Source organism: Lissotriton vulgaris, chromosome 3_1, assembly GCF_964263255.1.
Source record: "Lissotriton vulgaris chromosome 3_1, aLisVul1.2, whole genome shotgun sequence".
NCBI lineage: Eukaryota > Metazoa > Chordata > Amphibia > Caudata > Salamandridae > Lissotriton > Lissotriton vulgaris.
In genome coordinates, this window is record NC_141689.1 from 1,636,435,411 (window position 1) to 1,636,456,586 (window position 21,176).

The following is a 21,176-nucleotide window of genomic DNA, read 5'->3' on the forward strand; positions in this document are numbered from 1 at the left end:
ACAGAAGCAGCAATATCGTTGTGGTGTCACCAGAGCTTTGAGTGGAAGCTTTTTCAGTATTATATACAAGCCATAGCTGCTGCTTATTTTTCTTATGCAACTAACAATCAGTGACAAAACCAATAGTCCTGACTTGTAGTAGTGATGATGTTACTTGTTGTATCATATATCTGGATGCAATGATAGAAAGAGCAACATAGAAGTTGGGCAGCACACTATACTAAGCACGGATTTTTAGCTTAGATGTTTTAAGCCATGCTCTTAATTATACTGGCCACGCTCCTTTGAGAGCCCCCCCCCCCCCCCCTAGTTTTTTCATCCCACTTAGAGCCCTGATTCACCCCTTGGAGCTGAATAACAAATGCATATTTTCCCAACTCGATGGTACTCGTTTTATGAACCCTGTAAGTATGAACGCCCACTTGGATTTGACCCTAAGAGCATGAGGTCAAACCTGACTATTGGAGAGGATGCATGACTCTATTGAGCCACGAGACCTGGCCATAAGCGATGTATTGAAGACGTTGCATACACAGGTTTGTGATAGCATGATTTCTACAATTGATTAAAAGTGAATTTCATCTTGCTTGGGTTAGTTAGCACTGCTAAGTGTGCTTTTCACTGCTGCCTGTGATATATCAATAAATAACACTTTGCACTACAAATTAAAATATTGTTGCCGACTACTACGTCCAAAAATGGAAATACTGCTGACACAAACCTGCTCCTGTGATATAGGAAATACAAGTGACAAATTCACTTACCGCAAAACTCATTCTACGATAAAGCCCCTAAGATTTACAGCGGGTAATCATGATAAAATGGTCGTACAATGTTGTGATTTTTAGACTGCTGCCTCCTCTGCTTCTTTCGGAGCACCGTTTTGCTTTAGTATATACAAATGTATGGTTTTATTTACTTACCTAAGATTTATTTACTTACCTAAGAGTTTACAGAGCACTACGCCTCTCCAAAGGCACCGTAAAGGTATGTAATAGTCCTAGAAAGAAAGAAGTACATAACATGTGTGAATATCATGGGCTCATTACTGGAGCCTTTCACTACTGTTGTCAGCATCCCCGAGCCTCATCGAATGTACACCCTCTTATATTCTCTCACTCTGACAGGCAAGACAGCTGCTCGGATGTAGCGCTGCTGTGATGAGACAGGCACTGTAATGCGTCTACCAGCGCCGTCAAAATGCCTTTAAAACCGTGTTTTGGCCAGGCTTATCCACAGAGGAAACAGGAAAAGGAACTTGAAACTCCCTGTGCTGGGACAGCCGAGAGAGCGCGTGCTCCCTTCCACTCCTGTGTCGCAGTTGGAAAGAGGACGTCACAGCGCCGGAGCTCCTCGCGCTTCACTCGACTATCAGCAGTCAACAGTGATTGGCAGTTGGACTTTGCAGGTGTCCCGTGCATTGAGACAAGCACCCCATGTCAAGGAGACCATAAGCCCATGAGCTGCCGTGGAAACTGGATGGATGTATTTTGGAAAGCATGGATTTTTTAGCACATTTTGTGTTTTGCACCGTCAGCCTTCTCATTTCAGGTGAGTTTTTTGCTGCTTTTACACGCATCATATATGTTAAACATGAAATTTACAAGGTGGCCAGGCTTTTTTAAATACAGCTTTGAATGTAAATTGCGTGATTGTGTTATAAATAACCCTTCAGCAAAATGCGTGGCAGAGATTCAATCAAATATGGCTATGCTTAGCTGTGCTGGTTTGCAATTTTAAAAGGAAAGTGGCGTTTTGAAGTGGGGAAAATAATTTCCCCACGATATGATGGCTACCTAACCTAGCGGTTGCTTCACCACAAAGTCACCATTTTTAGAATGCCTGGGCGATTTACCCAGCACAGAGCCAACATTTCTGGAATTCCTTAGTCTAGTGGTTCTTAAACTTTTGACTGCTGCGGAACCTTCACCTAATAATTATTGGAATACGGGGGCCCCGGCCTAAGCAATTTCGAAAAGTTGAACTGCAAAATAATACACAAAAATATGGAAACAAGCGCTCATCATACACACACATTATGAAATATTTTAATAAATTCCCAAACAAATATTTTAAAAATCAAAATGTTTTATTTGAATGTTGAGCTTATCTGAATTCAATTGAGGCCACCCATAGTCCATACTATATTTTGTTTGATTCATTTGCACAGCTCCCACGATTCAATCTGAGTATACCAACTTAATTTTTTTGCCTCAAATTTCAAATTCCTTCACATTTACAGAACATTTTACAATTTTCAATTTTACGGTTTGCTTCTTTATTTATACACACCTTATTAATCTGTTATTATTTAATTTTCTAAGCAGTTGCGGACCCCATGAATAGGTGTTGTGAACCCCCAGGGGTCCCTGAACTACATATTAAGGACCACTGCCTTAGTCAGTGATCCTGCAAACAGTCACCATTTGGAGAATAATCATTTGTAGACTCCCTCAGCACATTTTCCACCACAAAGCCATGGGCATATTATCACCACTTTAGCGGCTGGAAACTGCTGCTAAAGCTGCGATAATGGGCTTGATAGTATGCCCTTGAGAATTCCAATAGAAGCCAATGTTCACACCAGAACGCCATTATCGCCCATTATCGCCGCTTTAACGGCAGTTTCCTGCCGCTAAAGCGGCGATAATTTTAACGCTGTTTCTTGAAAATATGCCCCCACCTTTTTTAGAGTCCATCGGTAGATTACTTATTATACAACTAAGATTTTTTTTAATCTTTTGAGACATTACCGACTTTTTTGAGAATCCTTTAGCATCCAACCCACAACACAGTCATCAGTTTTAGAATCCCTCAGCACTATACCCACAACACAACCTCTATTTTCAGAATCCCTCAGCATGTTACCAACAGCAGGTTACCCACAACATTGCCACCATTATGAGAATCCCTCAACATATGACCAACTACATGTCCACCCTTTTCAAATTCCTCCACATCTTACCCCCAACACAGACATGATTTTTAGAATCCCTTAGCACATTATGCTCAACTCAGCTGCCATTTTTAGAATCTCTCATCAGGTTACCGTCAACACGGCCACCGTTTATAGCATCCCTCGAAATGGTATCTACCAATCTCTAGTGAGAGCTAATGGTATGTTTTTCTGACAAGTGTTCAGTTACTTCATTTAGCAAAAAAATATTTTATTGATTCTTAAAAAAATAAACAATGGCAACAGTTTCATTACATGAACAGGGCATATTTTTACTTCATCACTCAGCATATCATTATGCGGTACTGAATTATTTCGGTGTACATCTTGAAGTCAATGTAAATCATATATATAAATATATATATATGTATATTTATATAATACATTTGTATCTAAAACTACTCCCAAGAACACAACTTTTCCAGTCCCTGGTCGGAGAATAATTCCAATGGGCAATTTGAAATTTCTAAAGGCAATTTTAAAGTGTGATAGTTCTGATCAATATTATTTTTTTCTGTATTTTGCAGGTTCGATTTTCCTTTGGTATTTTTGACTGATCATGTCCTGTTAACAGATCAGGCTATTTGTTACCCATTTTTATCATGGGGAAGTGGCTGTTCTTGTGCTGCAGATTGTCTTGGTTTTCCCATGTATTTGTAAATTCTCCAATAGAAGTTCTGTGCACTGTTGTCTGCCTGTTTTAGACGTCGATCCACCGTATTCCCACCTCCTCTATTGAGTTGGTCTGGCGTTAAGCTCTTACAATGGCTCACACTGAAAGAACATTGAATAGACACTCCGTGTAACCTTGGTTGGCTCTAGAATGGGGCTTCTACGCTGATGAGAAAACATTGGAATACCGGGCTCGAGTACAGAGATGGTTTACTATAGAGTCCTCAAAATGCACATTTATCTATGCACCATTGTATGAAAATCTTTGTATTTCACGAAGTGAAGAAGTTTTATCATTACCCCATATTTGTGTGAAAATTGTCTCTTTGTGACAATTTATATTGGAAAAGGCAAACTTGCAGGGAAATATTTTGCATACATTTTACGCCCTGGCTTGGTTTGATTAGAGTAAAAAATGTCTCGCAATGATTTTGTAATCCGCAAAAAATCTTGCATGGGAGGCAAATTAAACTGAGGTACTTCACAAACGATGTAATTCGAGAACTTTACATAACTTTGCCAGAGTTAAAAAAATTCTCACACCCATATGCAATACACCACATACCTCTTTCTCGTGTTCAGGGACGAGCTTAATTCACCTTTCAGATTTTTCCATTTCACATAGAATGGAACAAAACATGCCAGTGTCCCGTGAGCTCACAGCAAAGTGTGCCATGGAGGGTATACCTACTTCTGAAGCGTGGCTAGAGGCTGTGAGGGATTCACCCAGCTCAATGTGTGGATGAGGACGGTGTTGTGACTGCGCCCACTCTCTCTGTTTTACTCTCTCTATCTTTCTTCATCTCCCTTTCTCTTAATCTCTCCTCCACCTCATCTGCTTGTGGTGTTAGGGTTTGCACCACATATTTCAAGTGGATTGGTGCTGCTGTGGGTGGCAGTGGTGTTAAAGATGACTTCATTTCACTGGGGCACCTTGTTCACTGGAACCTTGAGGTAACAAATGTATGCATTATGGGAGCTGTAGTCATGACTCAATTCAGTAGAACAAATTGGATTGACGCACCTGGAAAGGACGGCACTGAGGCTGATTCGACCCGCCATCCTAAAACAGAGAGTAGAGAAATTAGTGTAATTGAAAAGAACAGCAGAAAATAGCTTTGAGTTGGGAGAAGGGTATGGGCTCTGAAGGGGAACCAAGATCTCCTTCCGAGAGTATGACCTTTTGTGCACATTCCTCTAAAAAACAAAGTTCTTCTAATTTCAGGTTTTCATTGTGCCATAGGGAAACAAGTCCGAGTATCGCATTTTTCTTGGTTAGTCTGTTGTCGATTTTGCGTAGGGCCTGTACTGTGTTTGAGAGAAAATTTGCAGAATGAACCGTTTTAATTTTCTTAATAGTTATAAGGGATTCAAGGAATAGTGGTTTGGCGAGTTCTTTTCGAGGGTGAGCCAAGAGTGGGTGGTATTAACGGGATGAAAAAAACATTGTCTTTCCTGTTTTGCCAGGAAAGCTTGTTGGTATCTCCTGAAGTCATACCCTTCTCCCAACTCAAAGCTAATTTTGATCTCAATGATCTAGACTTCTTCTATTTCCTAACATTTAAATCACTTATAGCTAGACATACATCAAGCCCTCTCGATCTACCTAGCATTCTAAAATAGTACACCAAAGGCAGACACCTGGCACCAAACTATGCTCTCTCCTCTCTCCCACATAATCCTCGCTAACCAAACCAATCCAAGATAAATGGGAAACTTATTTTCCGAATGAAACTACACCCAGAAAGACATGCCAAACTGGCCGTCCATATGGGAGAACCTTTTTCTAACAAAATAAACCCATCTCTTGCACAATGTCAATACTGGATTGCTAATATCCCCACTGGACCCCAACCAAACTTTGTAAATAGATCTTCGACCCTCTGACACCTGCTGGAGTTGCGACATGGAAGCAGGAGACTTGAGGCACATGCTAATGGATTGTACCCTCACTAAGTAGTTCTGTCTGAATATCAGCAGTACCATTTCACAAATCTTTCACATAAATTAGACTCCTACCCTAGCGGCCTTTACACTGGGAATCCTTCCCCTGACATTAAACATGCATTGAGCAAAGACAAGCAAATACTATTGGACATTTTGTTAGAACCAGCCTCAAAGTCATCCTTTATGAATGGAAAGACTCCTTCAAACTCTTCTCCCATACCTGGGTTCAGTTTACCAGAGGTGCTATTAACTCATTAAACACACACATTAAGACACCGTTATTTAAAAGTGCTAAAATGTGGATCAAATTAGATAGCTTTATGTCAAATATGTCCCTACAGCAGCACTAGTGACCATTCACATCCACTTCCCCAGCCTAACCCACCTCTGCGTCCCCTTCTACCCCTTACCCAGCTGCTCCTCTTGACACACTCCCTCCCTCAACTATAACTGCCACTGATCTCTCCTGACCTCTTCACTCTTCTCTCTCCCTCTCTCTCTCTCTCTCTCTCTCTCTCTCTCTCTTGCGCTCTACACACATCTGAAAAAAAATGAAAGGCAGAAAATAATTAGTGTAGATCGAGATTAGAGTCATGAAGTGAATGTTGAGTTTTCTGCCGTTTCTCAAATTTAGAAAACAATATCTGTTATTGTCCACTATTGATTCTCCAACAGCGAACTTCACAAAATGTGCTCTTCTTACAATTGCTTAAAACAGCCTTCTCCAACAAGTACCTTGTAAGCTACTGGTAGCTCTCCAGCCACCTGTAAGTAGCTCTACTGTGTGTAGCCCACAGCTGGGGTCCATGCAGGTAACAACGGTGGGGCAGTGGGGCCGGGTGTGGGGGGATTCCGATGGACGATGCAGCGGGAAAATTAATTATTTATTTAAATTTCCCTGGGCATCGTCCCTCGAAATCCCGCCTCAGGGCGCTCTACATGAGCACCAGTTGCGTTATAGAGGGACACATTCATTTTGTTATTCACGGGGAGATTACGCAATTTGCCTAAAATCACAGGATGTTGAGCGTCCCTGCTGAGACTCGAACCCGCTTCCACAGCTTCAAGGTCCACCGCTCCAGCCATTATGCCACATCCTCTCTACAACAGCCATTTTCAAAAAATTTACTTTAAACCAACATCAGGGTAGAAAAGTGGGCCTTGAAGCATTATTTGCATATTCTCGCCTTTGGGACCTTATAAGTGTTTAGCCATGCAACAGTTGATGTTGTTGCAGGAAGGATATTGTGCTGCATAACTAAATACTTATAAGGCCCATAAAGAGAGCCCTATTGGCTATGCCAGCCAGTGCTTGTTGACTTCAGTCTTTGTATCCATTTGGTGCTCTTTCACCCGTTAGCATGCTCAGTCATACTCACGCTTCTGCAGCTGGGCAGGCAATACCAGCATCACTCTAAATGTCTCCATGCCTTGCCTTGCACGTGGATGAGTAAAAGGGATTTATGTTTTCAAAAGGCTTCAGACTGCTGGTAAAAGTCTATATTCATAAGCAGTTATCTCCCGGGACCCGACAGCAAAGTTTACATGCACGTGTTCGTGAAAATAATAAATGCTGTTTAGTTAAATTCATGGCACACTCGGTGTAGTGATCACAAACAGAGATCATGCGACCCGCTTCTGGTTTATAAAAAAGTATACGGGAGCCCAGTATAAGTAAAACGATAGATCCTTTAATTAAAAGGACCCACGAACGATTCAACCACCGATCAGTTCCAAGAACAGCAGGCAACTGACTAACGACTCATGTTCTAGAACTTGTAGTAATGGAGCCACCCGGCCCGCACATGTACGCACACACGCACGCATACGCCTCAGGGGCGGGGTAGCCCCTGAGTATAAATAAACGGCCGGAAGACCGCTCGGGGTCTTTGGCCCTAACTGTCAGTCAGTGTTGCGTGGTTTGTTTCAGTCATAGTTAGGCCCCACTTCGCGGCCTAGGCATCCCTTGCCCCCGTGTCTCCGGACACCACACTGGCGACGAGGCGGTCTTAGTTACCCGCGCCTCGCCACGCAGCTGTGCCGATCATCCCTGCTTGGCCGAGCCCCGCGGTGGTGCTGCCGCGTGTGACGTGTGCACCAGGCCGTGGTGCGTCAGGTGAGCTCGCGCCTCTTCGAGGCCACAACCGGCGACCCGCCACCCTGCCCGCTCTTCGGCGGTCACGCGGCACTCACGCCCACGCTCACCTTCTCGCCGCTTTAGTGTGCGCTCCTCCGCCTGCCGCCGGCGCATCGGAGGGTGATCCTCGGCCCTCGCGCCCGTACCTCAGCGGCCGCGCTTGGAGCCGCGGGCTCGCGCATGCGCACACTGCACCAGGTTGCGTAAGCCCTGATTCCGATCGCGCATCAGGCTGCCGACCGGTGTGAAGGGCCCTGCGTATCCACACGCATTGGGCGGACGCTGCAATTGACTCGAAGGGCGTGTTCGGCCCTCATTCAGGCGGCAATACCGGCCCCCATCTGGTCACGCATGCTGTTTCGTCTACGAAAATAATAAAGAAAAAAAAAGAGCGCCCCCTGGCTGTCCTGAGCTGTTCAAGCCTACTTCTGCACGCCTCACCCGGACTGGAAGCCTAGTTACCCGGCGCCGCATCCTCTGCCACGCAGGACCTGCTCATCTCTGTGCCGGCCCGTCCGGACCAGTCTCAACCTCTCAAGTCGTGTTTTTACACGTGCTCCTGTTACCACGACCATGAGCAAACTGCAGGCCGAGGGTGGTGCTACTGCCGCGGCCCCTGCTTAGAACCCAGCTCCTGCTCCTACAGGTCCTCCAGCCACGGTGCCGCCCCTCGTTGTTCCGGGTCCAGCTCCTGGTGCCGCGGCAGCCACTGCTGCAGCCCCCCCCGGGCATGGCCTCGCAGCGCCGCTTCCCCCGTTCAGCGAACTGGCGGATCCACCCACGGCTGCGGCGAGGTGGCGTCTGTGGATTGGAAGGTTGGAGCACTATTTTATCGGCGTCCGTGAGACTGATGGCAAAGTCAAGCGCTCTTTGCTCATGTGTTATGGCGGAGACGAGCTATATGAACTCTTTGAGACATTACCAGATCGGGGTGGAGAACAAGACTACGACGCCGCAGTACGTGCATTGAACCTCTACTTCGATCCCAGGGTGAACCCTGACTATGAATGGTTTAAGCTACGCCAAGCCAGGCAAGGAGAGACGGAACCCATTGACTCCTTCTATGCCCGGTTACGGAAACTGGCAATTGCCTGCGAACTTCCGGACCAACGCCTAGAGATTCGTGCACAACTAATCCAAGGGTGCCGATCGGTACAACTCAGACGCCTCATCCTTAGGCAACCACGTATCTCCCTCGACGAGATCCTCGTCCTTGCGCGCTCGCATGAGCTCTCCAACGCCAGAGCTGACGGAATGCAAGCTGCTCTCGACCGACCCGGTGCACCCGTAAAGACCCCTCACATCAAGGAGGAACAAGTAGATGCCATCAGGCGCCGGCCACAAACTCAAAGGGGAGCCTCACAAGCCGCTTCCCGGAACCCCTGTGGGAACTGCGGCATGGAACACCCCGCTGGAGGAAGGTGCTTCGCGAGGGGAAAAGTATGCTCCAACTGCGGAAAGGTGAATCACTTTGCAAAAGTGTGTCGCAGTAGCGGAAACCGCCGTTTTAGCTCGAGCGGAAAAGGCCCTACACAGGCGGTGCGGCAACTCTCTTTGGATGATCCAGGCCCGTGCAGCGATACCGCAAGATCAGCATTCCGCGTCGATGATGATGATGATAACGTTTTCTTCGTCTCCTTCGTGGGGAGAGAAGGCTCCAGAAGACGCCCACCCCCGATGTGTGAGATCTCCATCGCTGGCTCTCCCGTGCAAGCCCTCATTGATACCGGGGCATCAGTAAATGTGATGGACAGCACGCAATACGAGCTACTGTCTCCACGCCCACCACTGTCACCTTCAAACGCCAAAATATATACTTACGACAGTGACGACCCGCTTCCCCTGAGGGGAGTAATCGAGGTGACAGCTGCTTGCAACGATCAACAAGTCAAAACCAAGTTCCATGTTACCGGAGGCCGGCGCGGCACGCTCCTGAGCTGCCACACGGCGGAAGATTTGCAGCTTGTATTCTTCGCGCGACAAGTGCATGAACTGCACGCGGAAGCCATCTTGCGAGATTTCCCAACCCTATTCAAAGGACTCGGCTGCCTAAAAGGTAAAAAGTTCAGACTACACGTTGACCCAACGGTCCGACCCACTGCCCTCAGACACAGACGAGTACCATTTCACCTGCGGAAGCAAGTGGAGGAAGAACTGCGCAAACTTGAAGAATTGGGGGTGATCGAAAAGGTGTCGGGCCCGACACCCTGGGTATCGCCGCTCGTGATCGCCCCTAAGCCGAAGCAGCCAGGCGCTATACGCCTGTGTGTGGACATGCGCCTTCCGAACAAAGCAGTGAAAAGAGAGAGGCATCTGACACCAACTATGGACGACATCGTGGCAGATCTCAACGGCGCTCGCTGGTTCTCCAAGTTGGACCTCAACGCCGGATATCACCAGCTTGAGCTTCACCCGGACAGTCGAAACATCACGACATTCTCCACACATGTCGGACTCCGGAGGTACAAACGGCTGAGCTTTGGAGTGTCATCGGCGGCCGAAGTTTTCCAAAACGCCATCAGGGAGACTCTCTCAGGCTTAACAGGAGTCATAAACCTAAGCGATGACATCCTTGTATTCTCCAAAACCTTGGAAGAGCACCACGTTCACCTCCGAGCCACGTTGCAACGCCTTGCCGATCACGGCCTCACCCTCCATAGGGAAAAGTGTTCCTTCTACAAGGAATCAGTGGACTTCTTCGGATATATTTTCTCCAGGGAGGGACTTAAGGTCGATCCGAAGAAAGCGGACGCCATCCGGGCTGCTCCTAAGCCTACGACAGCCACTGAGGTCAGCAGCTTCTTGGGGATGGCCACGTACTGTGGCCGTTTCATCCCTGGATTGGCATCCCTCTCCGAGCCACTACGCGCCCTCACCAAATCGGGCCAACCATGGGCGTGGACCACCAAGGAAGATGAGGCCTTTGCGGCAATCAAGGCTGCGCTAATTGACGACAAGGTCATGGCCTACTTCAGACCACACCGGCGTACGGAAGTCGTTGTGGACGCAAGTCCCGTTGGGCTTGGGGCCGTCCTCATGCAGGAGACAGAAGCACACGAATGGGTGCCGACAGCCTACGCTAGCAGAGCACTGACCGCAACGGAGATGCGGTATGCCCAAATTGAACGTGAAGCACTGGCCATCAAATGGGCATGCCAGCATTTTCACCTCTACCTGTTCGGACACGAGTTCAAAGTAGTGTCTGACCACAAGCCCCTTGTGCCTCTGTTTGCAGGAACAGCTAGACTCGCCCCACCCAGGATTGAGAGATGGGCCGTACAACTCCAAACATACCGTTTCGAAGTCATCTATCGGCCTGGAGCCGACAATCCCGCGGACTTCCTATCAAGGCACCCCGGCACCTCCGATGCGGTCCAAATTACGAGCGATGTGGAAGACGTTGAGGAATACGTCCGAATGATCTCTCAAGAAGCCTGCCCAGTGGTCCTGACACTGGAAGACATCGGGAAGGCCACGGATGAAGACGAGTGCCTCCTCAAAGTGAAAGCAACATTGGAAAATAGGAGCTGGAAAAACTTCCTGGATGGAGTCAGCGCCCTCACGCCCCAGGAACAGCTGGCAAGACAACAACTTTGGAGGGCTCAGAGTGAACTGAGTGTCGGACCCCATGGGGTGATCCTCCGAGGGACAGCGATCGTGGTACCCGCAAGGCTACAGGGGGAAGTCGTGGTTGGCAACTGCCATTCGTGCACCATCACCGGCCGTGAACCTGCTCCCCACCCTGTGGTCACCGAAGACCCCTGTAAAGAGCCATGGTCGAAAGTGAGCGTAGACTTCGGATCATTCCCGGATGGACGGCACACCCTCGTCCTAATTGACTCCTACTCTCGTTTTCCCATCGTGGAGATCGTACCCACCACAGCGTTCCACCACGTAAAGAAAGCCCTGGAGAGAGTATTCGCCATGGTAGGCCTGCCAGAAGAAGTAAGGTCGGACAATGGCCCTCCTTTTCAGGGGAAAGACTTCCAAGCATACCTAGCCGCTCGGGGCATCCACCACAGAAAAATCACTCCGCAGTGGCCCCAGGCAAACGGGGAAGTCGAGAGATTTATGCGGACATTAAACCGCGCGCTGCAAATTGGCGTGGAAAGGAAGGAAGATGCCGAAGAGTGCCTGTCACAGTTCCTCAGCGCATATCGACAAACACCCCACTCGACCACCCGCTGCGCTCCGGCGCACCTGGTATTCAAGAAGGTGCCAAGAGACTGCGTGCCAGCTACACCTGCCTGGTGCCCTCCAGAGATAAACCACGAAGCCACCCAAGAACGACGGAAGCGCACAAACGACAAAGCCAGCCAGGCCAGGAAGGCCCAAGCCAGGTCATTAGTAGTTGGTGATAAAGTGATCCTCAAAAACAGACACCGCCATTCAAAATACGACCCAGCCTTTGAACCGGAAGTGTGGGAGATCGTGAATGTGCACGGCACCATGGTGTCCGCATCCAGGGGCACACGAGCTGTGACGCGGAACGTGTCATGGTTCAAACGTGTCTCTCGCGAAGGTGGACATGCCGGCTCTGCATCTGAGGAGGCGGAGGACGGAGACCAGGAGCCAGCACGCGAGGAGTCATCCACGGCCCCACGAGAAGAGGAAGGACCGATTTCACCGAGACTCGAGCCAGCCCACAACATCAGCCCCGAAAACTCCTCGAACAATGATCAACATCGTCCTGAGCAACCAGCGGAGATGGGAGGTCTGGAAAGTCGTCAAAGCCAAAGATATCACCTGCGACCCAATCCGACCCCCAACCAAAGGTTGAAAGACTATGCATGGAATATGAACTGATCAAAGACATCTCATGGCCGGGACTATTGATCTGTGAGTTTGGAGGGATGTAGTAATGGAGCCACCCGGCCCGCACACGTACGCACACACGCACGCATACGCCTCAGGGGCGGGGTAGCCCCTGAGTATAAATAAACGGCCGGAAGACCGCTCGGGGTCTTTGGCCCTAACTGTCAGTCAGTGTTGCGTGGTTTGTTTCAGTCATAGTTAGGCCCCACTTCGCGGCCTAGGCATCCCTTGCCCCCGTGTCTCCGGACACCACAGAACTAAACCAGCACTTTGTCATTGGGGTTTCACAGAGTAACGCAAATGACAAAGCATAATAAATGTAAACAGTACATAAGCAAAGCAAAATGAAGGTGAACAAGACATTACAAATGCCACACTAGGCTCCGCCCTATGTGTATCGTTGCTACTGTTTATAGCAGTGCATTGATGTACTTTGCAGTCTCCAAATGGGCAGACGATGAAAGGAAACTCTGACCATTGCCCTGTGCCAGGCCTTTTGTGCACTATTGAGTATGCACATCGTGTTACTCTATGAAGATTGCTTCCAGAATATGGACTTCTGCAGTTGTTTTTATTTATGTACCTTTTATTGCATGTGAGCATTTTTATAGTACTTCCCTGCCTCTTATTGTGGCCACTTGTATGCTCCGTACAGTCAGGTGAATAAATAATACTATTGTAGTTGATAGATTGGATAAGGGTATGGGTTGGAGTGCATTTATTAATGTTGGATTTTGGTATTTTGCAGAGGCTGATGAATATGCTCCAGCCCTGGCACAGCAGCGTGCACATAATTCATATGCATGTGATTGTAGATGTAAGAAATATGCGCATAGGCTCGCTAACTACGTATATGTGCCTGACAGGATTGTGGCTTATGTCAGCCTGGTGCTGATGTTGGGAAAGTCCACATTTTTATTTTTGGTTTGATTTTGCAATAGTTGTTCATACTTATACTCACTTGTTCGGTGTATATTCTAAAGCTTGCATGTTTGTACTGAGAAGGAGCTTCCACCTGCTAGGATCTTTTTTTCTTTGCAATATATTTTGGAAAGAGGAAATTGTCAGGTGTGGCACTATTCACAATCTGAGGTTTCACCTTCGATTGTTTGACCTGAATTTCTACAGAAGTTTGGTCTTCCATTTAGTGGGATCTCTCATCAGCAGGTGTCATCTTGCTGATCACTGGTGGCAGCTGCACCCAGTTGGGGTATGAGGGTTCTTTTCTCAGTGGAGCTGGCCCTTGGTAGACTTTTTTTCAACCTCTGAAAACAATGTTTGCCCAGTGTTTTGCATTCTGGAATTGACCTTATGAAGGTCTCTAGGAAACTTTCTGCTTTCAGTGAAACATTGGCCTCCTGTATGCCTTCTCACCAGTGATCCCATGAGTGCTGCAGAAAGTCGAGATGAGACTGAGCATAGCCCTGGGATGTGTTCCAAGGGTATGGTACTCCAAACTCCTGATTCTGAGCATATGCTCACTTCTTCAGCAGCTTTTTGGGAGGGGCTGCTGTTCCAGAAGCAGAGCAGAGTTTTAACATCGAAACATCTACAACCTACACCCTAATATCTGGAAATTGGAGCAGAACCAAGTTGTATCTTTTGCTCTTCCATCAGAAGTGGTGGGTGTAATTTTGGCTGGCCCGCCGCTAAGTCTGTTTATTCAAGTCATTGAGTGACATTTCTCGCCTGGGTTAAAGAGAATAAAGTCAACCACATATACGTGAAACTGATGTTCTTTTATTCGTATTGTGTTTGGCCCAGTAAGGCTCTGATGTGGACACAGTTAAGGATTAGTTACCAGCCCTTTCGTTCTTTCTTCGGTTGCCTCATCATACCTTGCTATTAAAGTCATCCGTTGTGATGCGTTTCTTAATAGGGCTTTCACATGAAGTCCCTTCTGCTTCATTCATTTTGCAACTGTGTTACCTCAATTTTGTCTTAACTTTCTAGATGCAGGCTCTCTTCAAACCTCTTCACAGCTTTAGTCCCAGGCTCTTGCCCTTGGAAACTTTGTTTCTGATTACTTTCACTTCTGCCTGTTTCATCAAACTGCAGCCCTTGTCATTTGACAGTCTTCAGATGCCACCTTTCCATGTGGAACTAAGAAGTAGTGTTGATGATCAACTGTTTGAGTTCACCGGTGGGAAAATCAGAAAGTGACCTAGAAACATACCTTATTACGAATTATTGTTCTATGCTCCAAAATGCATTACACAATGACCCTGGTAGGCCCCAGGGCCCATTCCAGCAGAGTGAAAGCTGCAAGAGCTGCTCCAGCACAAGGTGTTCCTGTCTTTGACATATTCTAGGCAGCCAAGTAGGTATCTGTCTATACTTTCCCTTGGCAATACTGCGTTGATTCTTAAGTATGCCGCGGAGGGTCATTTTTCTGCTTGCTTCTGCAGGATATCAGGTATAAATCCAATTTGCAGACCCACCTCCTTGCGGGGGAGGGTGTGTGCCTTTGTTACTATTTCAAATTGTGAGGAATCTGTGGTTTGATATAGCGTTTTTCATCACTGACAGCTGCTTCATTTGAATGCAAGGTACTAGTCTCTTTAAAAACAATGCCTGTGCTTTTGTTCAGCTTGGTGGTTCTCTGCTCAGTGTTTATAAACCTCTGTAGCCTGTGCGTAAGAATGGAAACGTTTGCACGGAGTTAAACCCTGTCCTTGTGCTTCTGTTGTTAGTCAGTTCAAACAGGCCAAAGTGAAGCGGCATGATGCTATCCGGATGGAGTGAGTCACTTTGAGAGAGTCAGTGGTTAACTACGTTCACTTGCAACTGAAAAACCTCAGCCTGTTTAATAAACAGCACACTCAAACTTGTCAGAAAGAAAGCAAGGTGCAGGATGTGGCCGAAGGGTCATTGTTTCCAGTATATGACCCCAGCACACCGGCTACCTCTGTCAGTAATGCCTTTGTAGGGTGTAACAGACTTCATTTTGAGATCTCGGCCCTTTGACCATCTGCTTTTCTAAGACACTGGGCAAACGCAGTGTGCGATGGCCATCCTTGCCTGGGGGTTGCTGCCTCGCCTACTACAGGCATTCTTCCTGGAAAAGGAAAGAGGGAGTTTGTCAGCCTTCCTTCCCCCTGTCCTTCGTCACGCTGCACAGATGGAGCTGCTTCTTCAAACGTATCATTGCTATCTTATCGCGCACTCTTTCCTCTTTGAAGCTTTAACTGAAAAAAGGTGGGTCAGCCTTCTGGCCCTAAAGAATCGCACCTGACATCTGTATGTGAGTTACTGCCATACTGAAACAAGCGTGCGTGCCTCGTGCTCAAAGTAAACAAGTTTGACGAGAGGCAGCAGGGGGAGGGGAGAGAGGAGGGGGCCTGCGCCTGTTTCCCTTGCGGGAGCGAGCAGGCACCATCTGTTAATTACAAACAGATGGTTTGAAAGATCGCTCCCGCAAAGGAATCGCCAAACATGAACGCATTGCCATTCAAAGCAATGAAATGTGTGCATGTTTTGACTGAAAAACTGAATCGATTTCTAAAGGTCTTTTTCCTAAGCAGCGCCTGCGCGCTGCATAGGCAAGACCTAAAAAGCATCCAGAGAAGATTTGGCAAGCTCTCTTGACTTTTCTATTTAGCTTCAAATCAACTCCTAAAAGATTCACAAATGCTATGATAAATGTTGTGTACATCTCAGAGTTCAGACGGTGCAGGACTGCTGAATGTGGTTGACTGGCAACTGTGGGGACAATTTCAGCAGGAGATGACCCGCGCAGCTTTTCTTAGTGTGTTGCTCAGATGTAGGCTTCCAATAACCTCCTACAGCTGGGGGGCGTACAAAATTGTGCATTCTTGCAAGGCACTGCTATGCACCTCTTTTGTACGATCGCTCTTTCTGAAACGCATTTGGGATTTCTCTGCCTTAGTGCATGCGCTGCTAACAGCACAGCTCGCAGGGATTGCCTCTCTTTGTTTCCGAGCATTTCGGTCTGCACCACATACATTAACGTGGAGAAATTCCGAGTTAAATGCATGTGCTTTAGAAAGTGCAGTCGCATACATATAGGCGCATAGTGGCACTGCATGAATAAACACTTTCATGTGAACTCTTTCATGTGGGCAGAGCATACTTGTTAATTCCCTCCTTCTGAAGGAGTTTCCGTCATCCTGGTTGATGACAGTTTGTTACTTGCGTTGTGAAAGAGGCACCAAGGGATCTCTCGCCACAGAACCCAGTTTGTTCGAAACTATTGTTGAGTTTTATAATTAGGCAGAGCCTATCCCTGCTGATCTAGAGAGAATCCTGGTCAATCCACTTGAGAGTCGTGACTGTGGTGACGCAACATAGAGCTTCAGTCTAGGCCTCTCTCAGCACGTTATATTAATATTACTGTCCAAGTGATGATTCCTGGGCTGAGGCTCAGGCAGTGGGTGTGGAAAGAAGTATTTAATTGTGGACAGTTTGCCACTGGCCTCCGTCTCCTTTGAGCACTGCTAGATATTCAAAATAATGGAATATATCACTGTATAATTAATAACATAATGATAGCTGTCTCTATGTATTGTTCTTCGATTTACAAGAACTCCTGCTCTCTGATATAGACCCTCCCAATGCCCTGTGAGTGGAATCTCCTGAGCAGAGGTGAGGCAGTCTCTCGTGGCATGAGGTACTGAGCCAGTTCACCTTATTCGAAGATTACTCTCTTTGGACAGACCGATGCTGTACGAGGGAGCAATCAAGGGTTCACATGGAAGATGTGACAGCTGTCTGTCTGCTCTCTGCAGTGGACTAGCAAGAGTGCCATAGGCCCGAATTCAAGCATGGAAATGGCCTCCCTATTCCCATGCTGAGTAGTAAATCACAAATCAACAATTGGTGACGCCTCAAGGCTGTGGGTCACTGTGCCCCTGCACCTGCTGTACCACTGATACCTACGCCCCTGACTCCATTGAAACGTATGGGCTTTATGAAAGTCAGTGAGGACCTGAGCCCTGGTCGAGTCCCACATCTCCCCTTTCAAAAGGCCTGTCTACTTGAGGCCATAATCCCTCCCCCCTCTCCAAAGCAGGTCTATGAGACACATTGAGATGAGTCACTCTTGTGTATGTGAGTCTGCTACAATGGCATGTGACTCTTCTCTCTTCACCACATCTCAGTGAGCCTGCATGGCCCATACCTCGTTGTATTGTTTAAGCCTCAAATGGAAAGGATGCCCCTCCCTCAAGCATCTCTTCTAGTTTTTGTCCAGCTTCCAGACATCTTCAGGTCCCCTTCATTTCCACTTCCGTAGACTCCACCATCCACTGCCACTTAGCGCATGGGATCTCACCCTCTTCAGAGGGGAAGTACCAGAGAAAGGGGGTACCTCCTTTTGCAACGAAAGATGGAAATGGGGCACTTCAGGAGACATTGATCACATTTTATTGTCACTCTCGAGCAGAGAGCAGTTTCTCAAGAAAAAGCCTATGAAATAAATTAGTGCATTATACAGCAATATTTTAACTAAACCTTCGTATGTGTCGAGCAGTCAACCATCGATTTCTCCTAGTGAAGTCTTGGAACATTTGTCTTGTGTAAGAAATGTTACTTCAGCTTGGCTTATTTGCAAGCTTACTCACACTTGGAAAATGTGTTTCTTGTACCCTGGATGGAAGCACTCCCACACTAATATTTCCCAACTGCAAGTACCTCATTTTCCCAAGGACTGTCTCAAAACTTTCTCAAGGCTGAGCAAGTGTTGATTATGCTAAAGAACCCAACTCCAGTTCAGCAAGACCTAGTATGTTATGGCCCATTACAAACAACCATCCCATTCCTGGGCAATTTCCTTGAAGTCTGTGCATGCAGCATGTCAGTCGAATAGGCTCACCACTGAGCACTACCTTCGCTTTTCTTACTTATATTGTGTTCGCCTTCTACGGGGCATCAAGGCTGCTGCTTTTCATGTGATGGGTAGAGCCACGAAGATGCTGAATCAAAGAAGTGCCAGTGTCCTTCTTCGACTTTTGGCATGGAAAGGACCGCCCTTTAGGTGCAAGATAATGCAATGAAAATGTTGAATCAAAGGGTTGTCTGTGTCCTCATTCGCCTTGATCTCGACTTTAGGCATGGTCAAATAGGAGGCATTGTTATTACTCTGTCCATATGCATGGGGTCGTTGGTTTGGTCCTGGAGAGGATGTGACCGAGAGGTCCACCCTTCAGGTGCAGGATAAAGCAATACAAATGTTGAATCAAGGGGTTGCCTGTGTCCTCGTTCACCTGGATCTTGACATTTTGAATGGTCTTCCAGGGGACTCTATTATTTACTCTATCGACAAACACGGAGATCGGGAGGTTGTTTGATATAGGGATGCATGGCTAAACCACGCATGCCTCTACCATGCAGCCCAAACCAAAAATGCGTCTTAACCACACATTTCTTTACCACTCATGCCTTTACCACACAATTTCATGTTAAAGGCATGAATGTTAAGGCGGTATGTGTGACTAAGATCGCCATATCCCTGCCCCCAGCTCTTAAAACTACCCCTACCCGGCTGCCCATTCCCCTCCCCTGCAGTGAGACCTAAAACCCTGTCACTTTAAAATTACCCAAAACCCCAGCCCTGAAATCTCTCCCCCCCCACCCCCCCGCATGCCCACTTACCCCACTGTGTCTCTCCTGGCATCTTCTTGCTTCTGCCTTCACAACAGCAGTAGCCAGCAGCTAGACTGCGCACTTTCTTTAACCACGCATATGCCTGGTTAAGGCATATGCATGGTTAAAGCAAGCATGGTTGCGCTTGCTTTGTTGGGACACGCGTAGCTGCGGTGTTCCGACTGTTTCCCAGATTGGGGGCGTCTCCTGGAGAGTTCACAACAGATATATGTGGGTTGGCCATAAATAGAGAATATTTCAGCAGTTGTAACAATACTAAATTTGATTAGCTACCTCTCCCTGTCGATTTAGTCCAAATTATAACTAATTCACATTGCTTAATTTAATCAATGTAGTCAAATCAATGTTTTGTATTTATTGATTTATCATAATATGTAAACATTTATTTCATACAACACCATCCAAAATTAAATGAGACAAAACACATTTCATACACAATTTAAAATATTTCTAGATGTCCTCGGAAAGTGTAAATAGAAAGAGAGGCTTTTTCTACTAATAGGTATTGAACTCATTCACTCATTAAATAGATAAACGCAGCTACAATTAGATTTTTAGAACCATATTGAATATTTTTCAATTTATCAATCTGATAATCCTGCCATGTAGTTGGGAGTGATTCTGGTTCCCATCGTATTTCACCTATACATGGAGCGGCTGGTAGGCATGTGGAAACCTGGACACCTCTGTGTATCAACATGCTGAAAACCCGAAGGGGCATATTTACAAGCCCCTAGCGCCACCGGAGCATCACTTTTTTTGGTGCTCCAGTAGCGCTCTATGCAAGTCTATATTTACAATGGCGCACTAAGCATCTTTAAATGTGCCCATCTGCAACACAGTTTTCTGCGGCAAAGGGGTGTGCAATCGGTGTTGCTGTTGGTGTTCCCAGCAACACCCGTAGCTTTTTGACACAGCTCCAGATTTACAAGGTTCTGTAAATATGAAGCAGCGCCAAAAAGTAACACCTTTGAAAGGAGGCATTATGTGTGCTGCATTCTGCAGCACACATAGATGGAGCAAAACACAATTAATGATTGTTTTGTGCAGGAAGGTGTCCCTTCCTGAACAAACACAATCATATCTGCAATGCAGGCTCCTTGCACCTGCGTTGGCGCTAGGCAGCATTTTTAGGGTAGGGGTGAGCACAGGGATGTGCATTATTCTTTTTAATACAGTGCATCCCTGCATTTTGAAAATGACGCAGCTCGGCGCAGCAAACTTGCTTGCACTATTTTCATGTAAATATGCCCCTTAGTTTGATCTATAATTGTATTGTTTTCAAACAAATGCACAGTGCCTATTCAGTTTTTCCCCTGGGACTAAATTAGCCATCATACTAGGGGCCTCATTTACAAGAGGAGTGCGTAGCTGGAGTGTCACTTTTTTGATGCTCTGGTGGAGCAGGCCTCTCAATCATATCAACGAGGGTGCGCGAAGCCACCCAGCATAGCTTTGCATGGCCTCATAGATATGGAGTTCAAGTTCAAGTTCAAGTTCATGAATTTGTATAGCGCACTACTCACCCAGAGGGTCTCAAGGCGCTTGTGGGAGGGGGTGCGTTATTTATCGAATAGCCAGGTTTTAAGTTCCTTTCTGAAGGAAATGTGGTTCTGTGTGAGGCGGAGGTGAGTGGGGAGAGAATTCCAGGTCTTGTCCGCCAGGTAGGAGAAGGATCTTCCTCCCATGGTGGATCTGTGGATGCGCGGAACTGCGGCGAGGGCTTGATTGGAGGATCTTAGTTGGCGGGTGGGTGTTTAGAAGGACAGTTGTATGTTGAAGCATTCTGGTCCTAGTTTGTAGAGGGCCTTGTGTGCGTGGGTGAGGAGACGGAACGTTATTCTCTTGTTGACGGGGAGCCAGTGGAGGTCTTTCAGGTGGCCGGTAATGTGAGCTTGGCGAGGGATGTCCAATATGAGTCTGGCTGATGCATTTTGGATGCGTTGGAGTTTTTTCTGTAATTTGGCTGTGGTTCCGGCGTAGAGTAAGGCAAGGCAGCACAAAGCGCTGCCTTTCCTTACTCTG

At 47.0% G+C, this 21,176-nt stretch overlaps 1 protein-coding gene across 1 annotated transcript in view; it reads left to right on the forward strand.

Annotated features, from left to right (window-relative positions):
- Nucleotides 1–1,292: 1,292 nt before the first annotated feature.
- TEK (TEK receptor tyrosine kinase) overlaps nucleotides 1,293–21,176 on the forward strand; it is a 570,337-nt gene continuing 550,453 nt past the window's right edge. Inside the window, exon 1 of the mRNA XM_086962126.1 lies at nucleotides 1,293–1,551. Within this exon, the coding sequence (XP_086818252.1) occupies nucleotides 1,500–1,551 (52 nt within the window). The 5' untranslated portion in view covers nucleotides 1,293–1,499. The remainder of the gene's footprint in view (nucleotides 1,552–21,176) is intronic.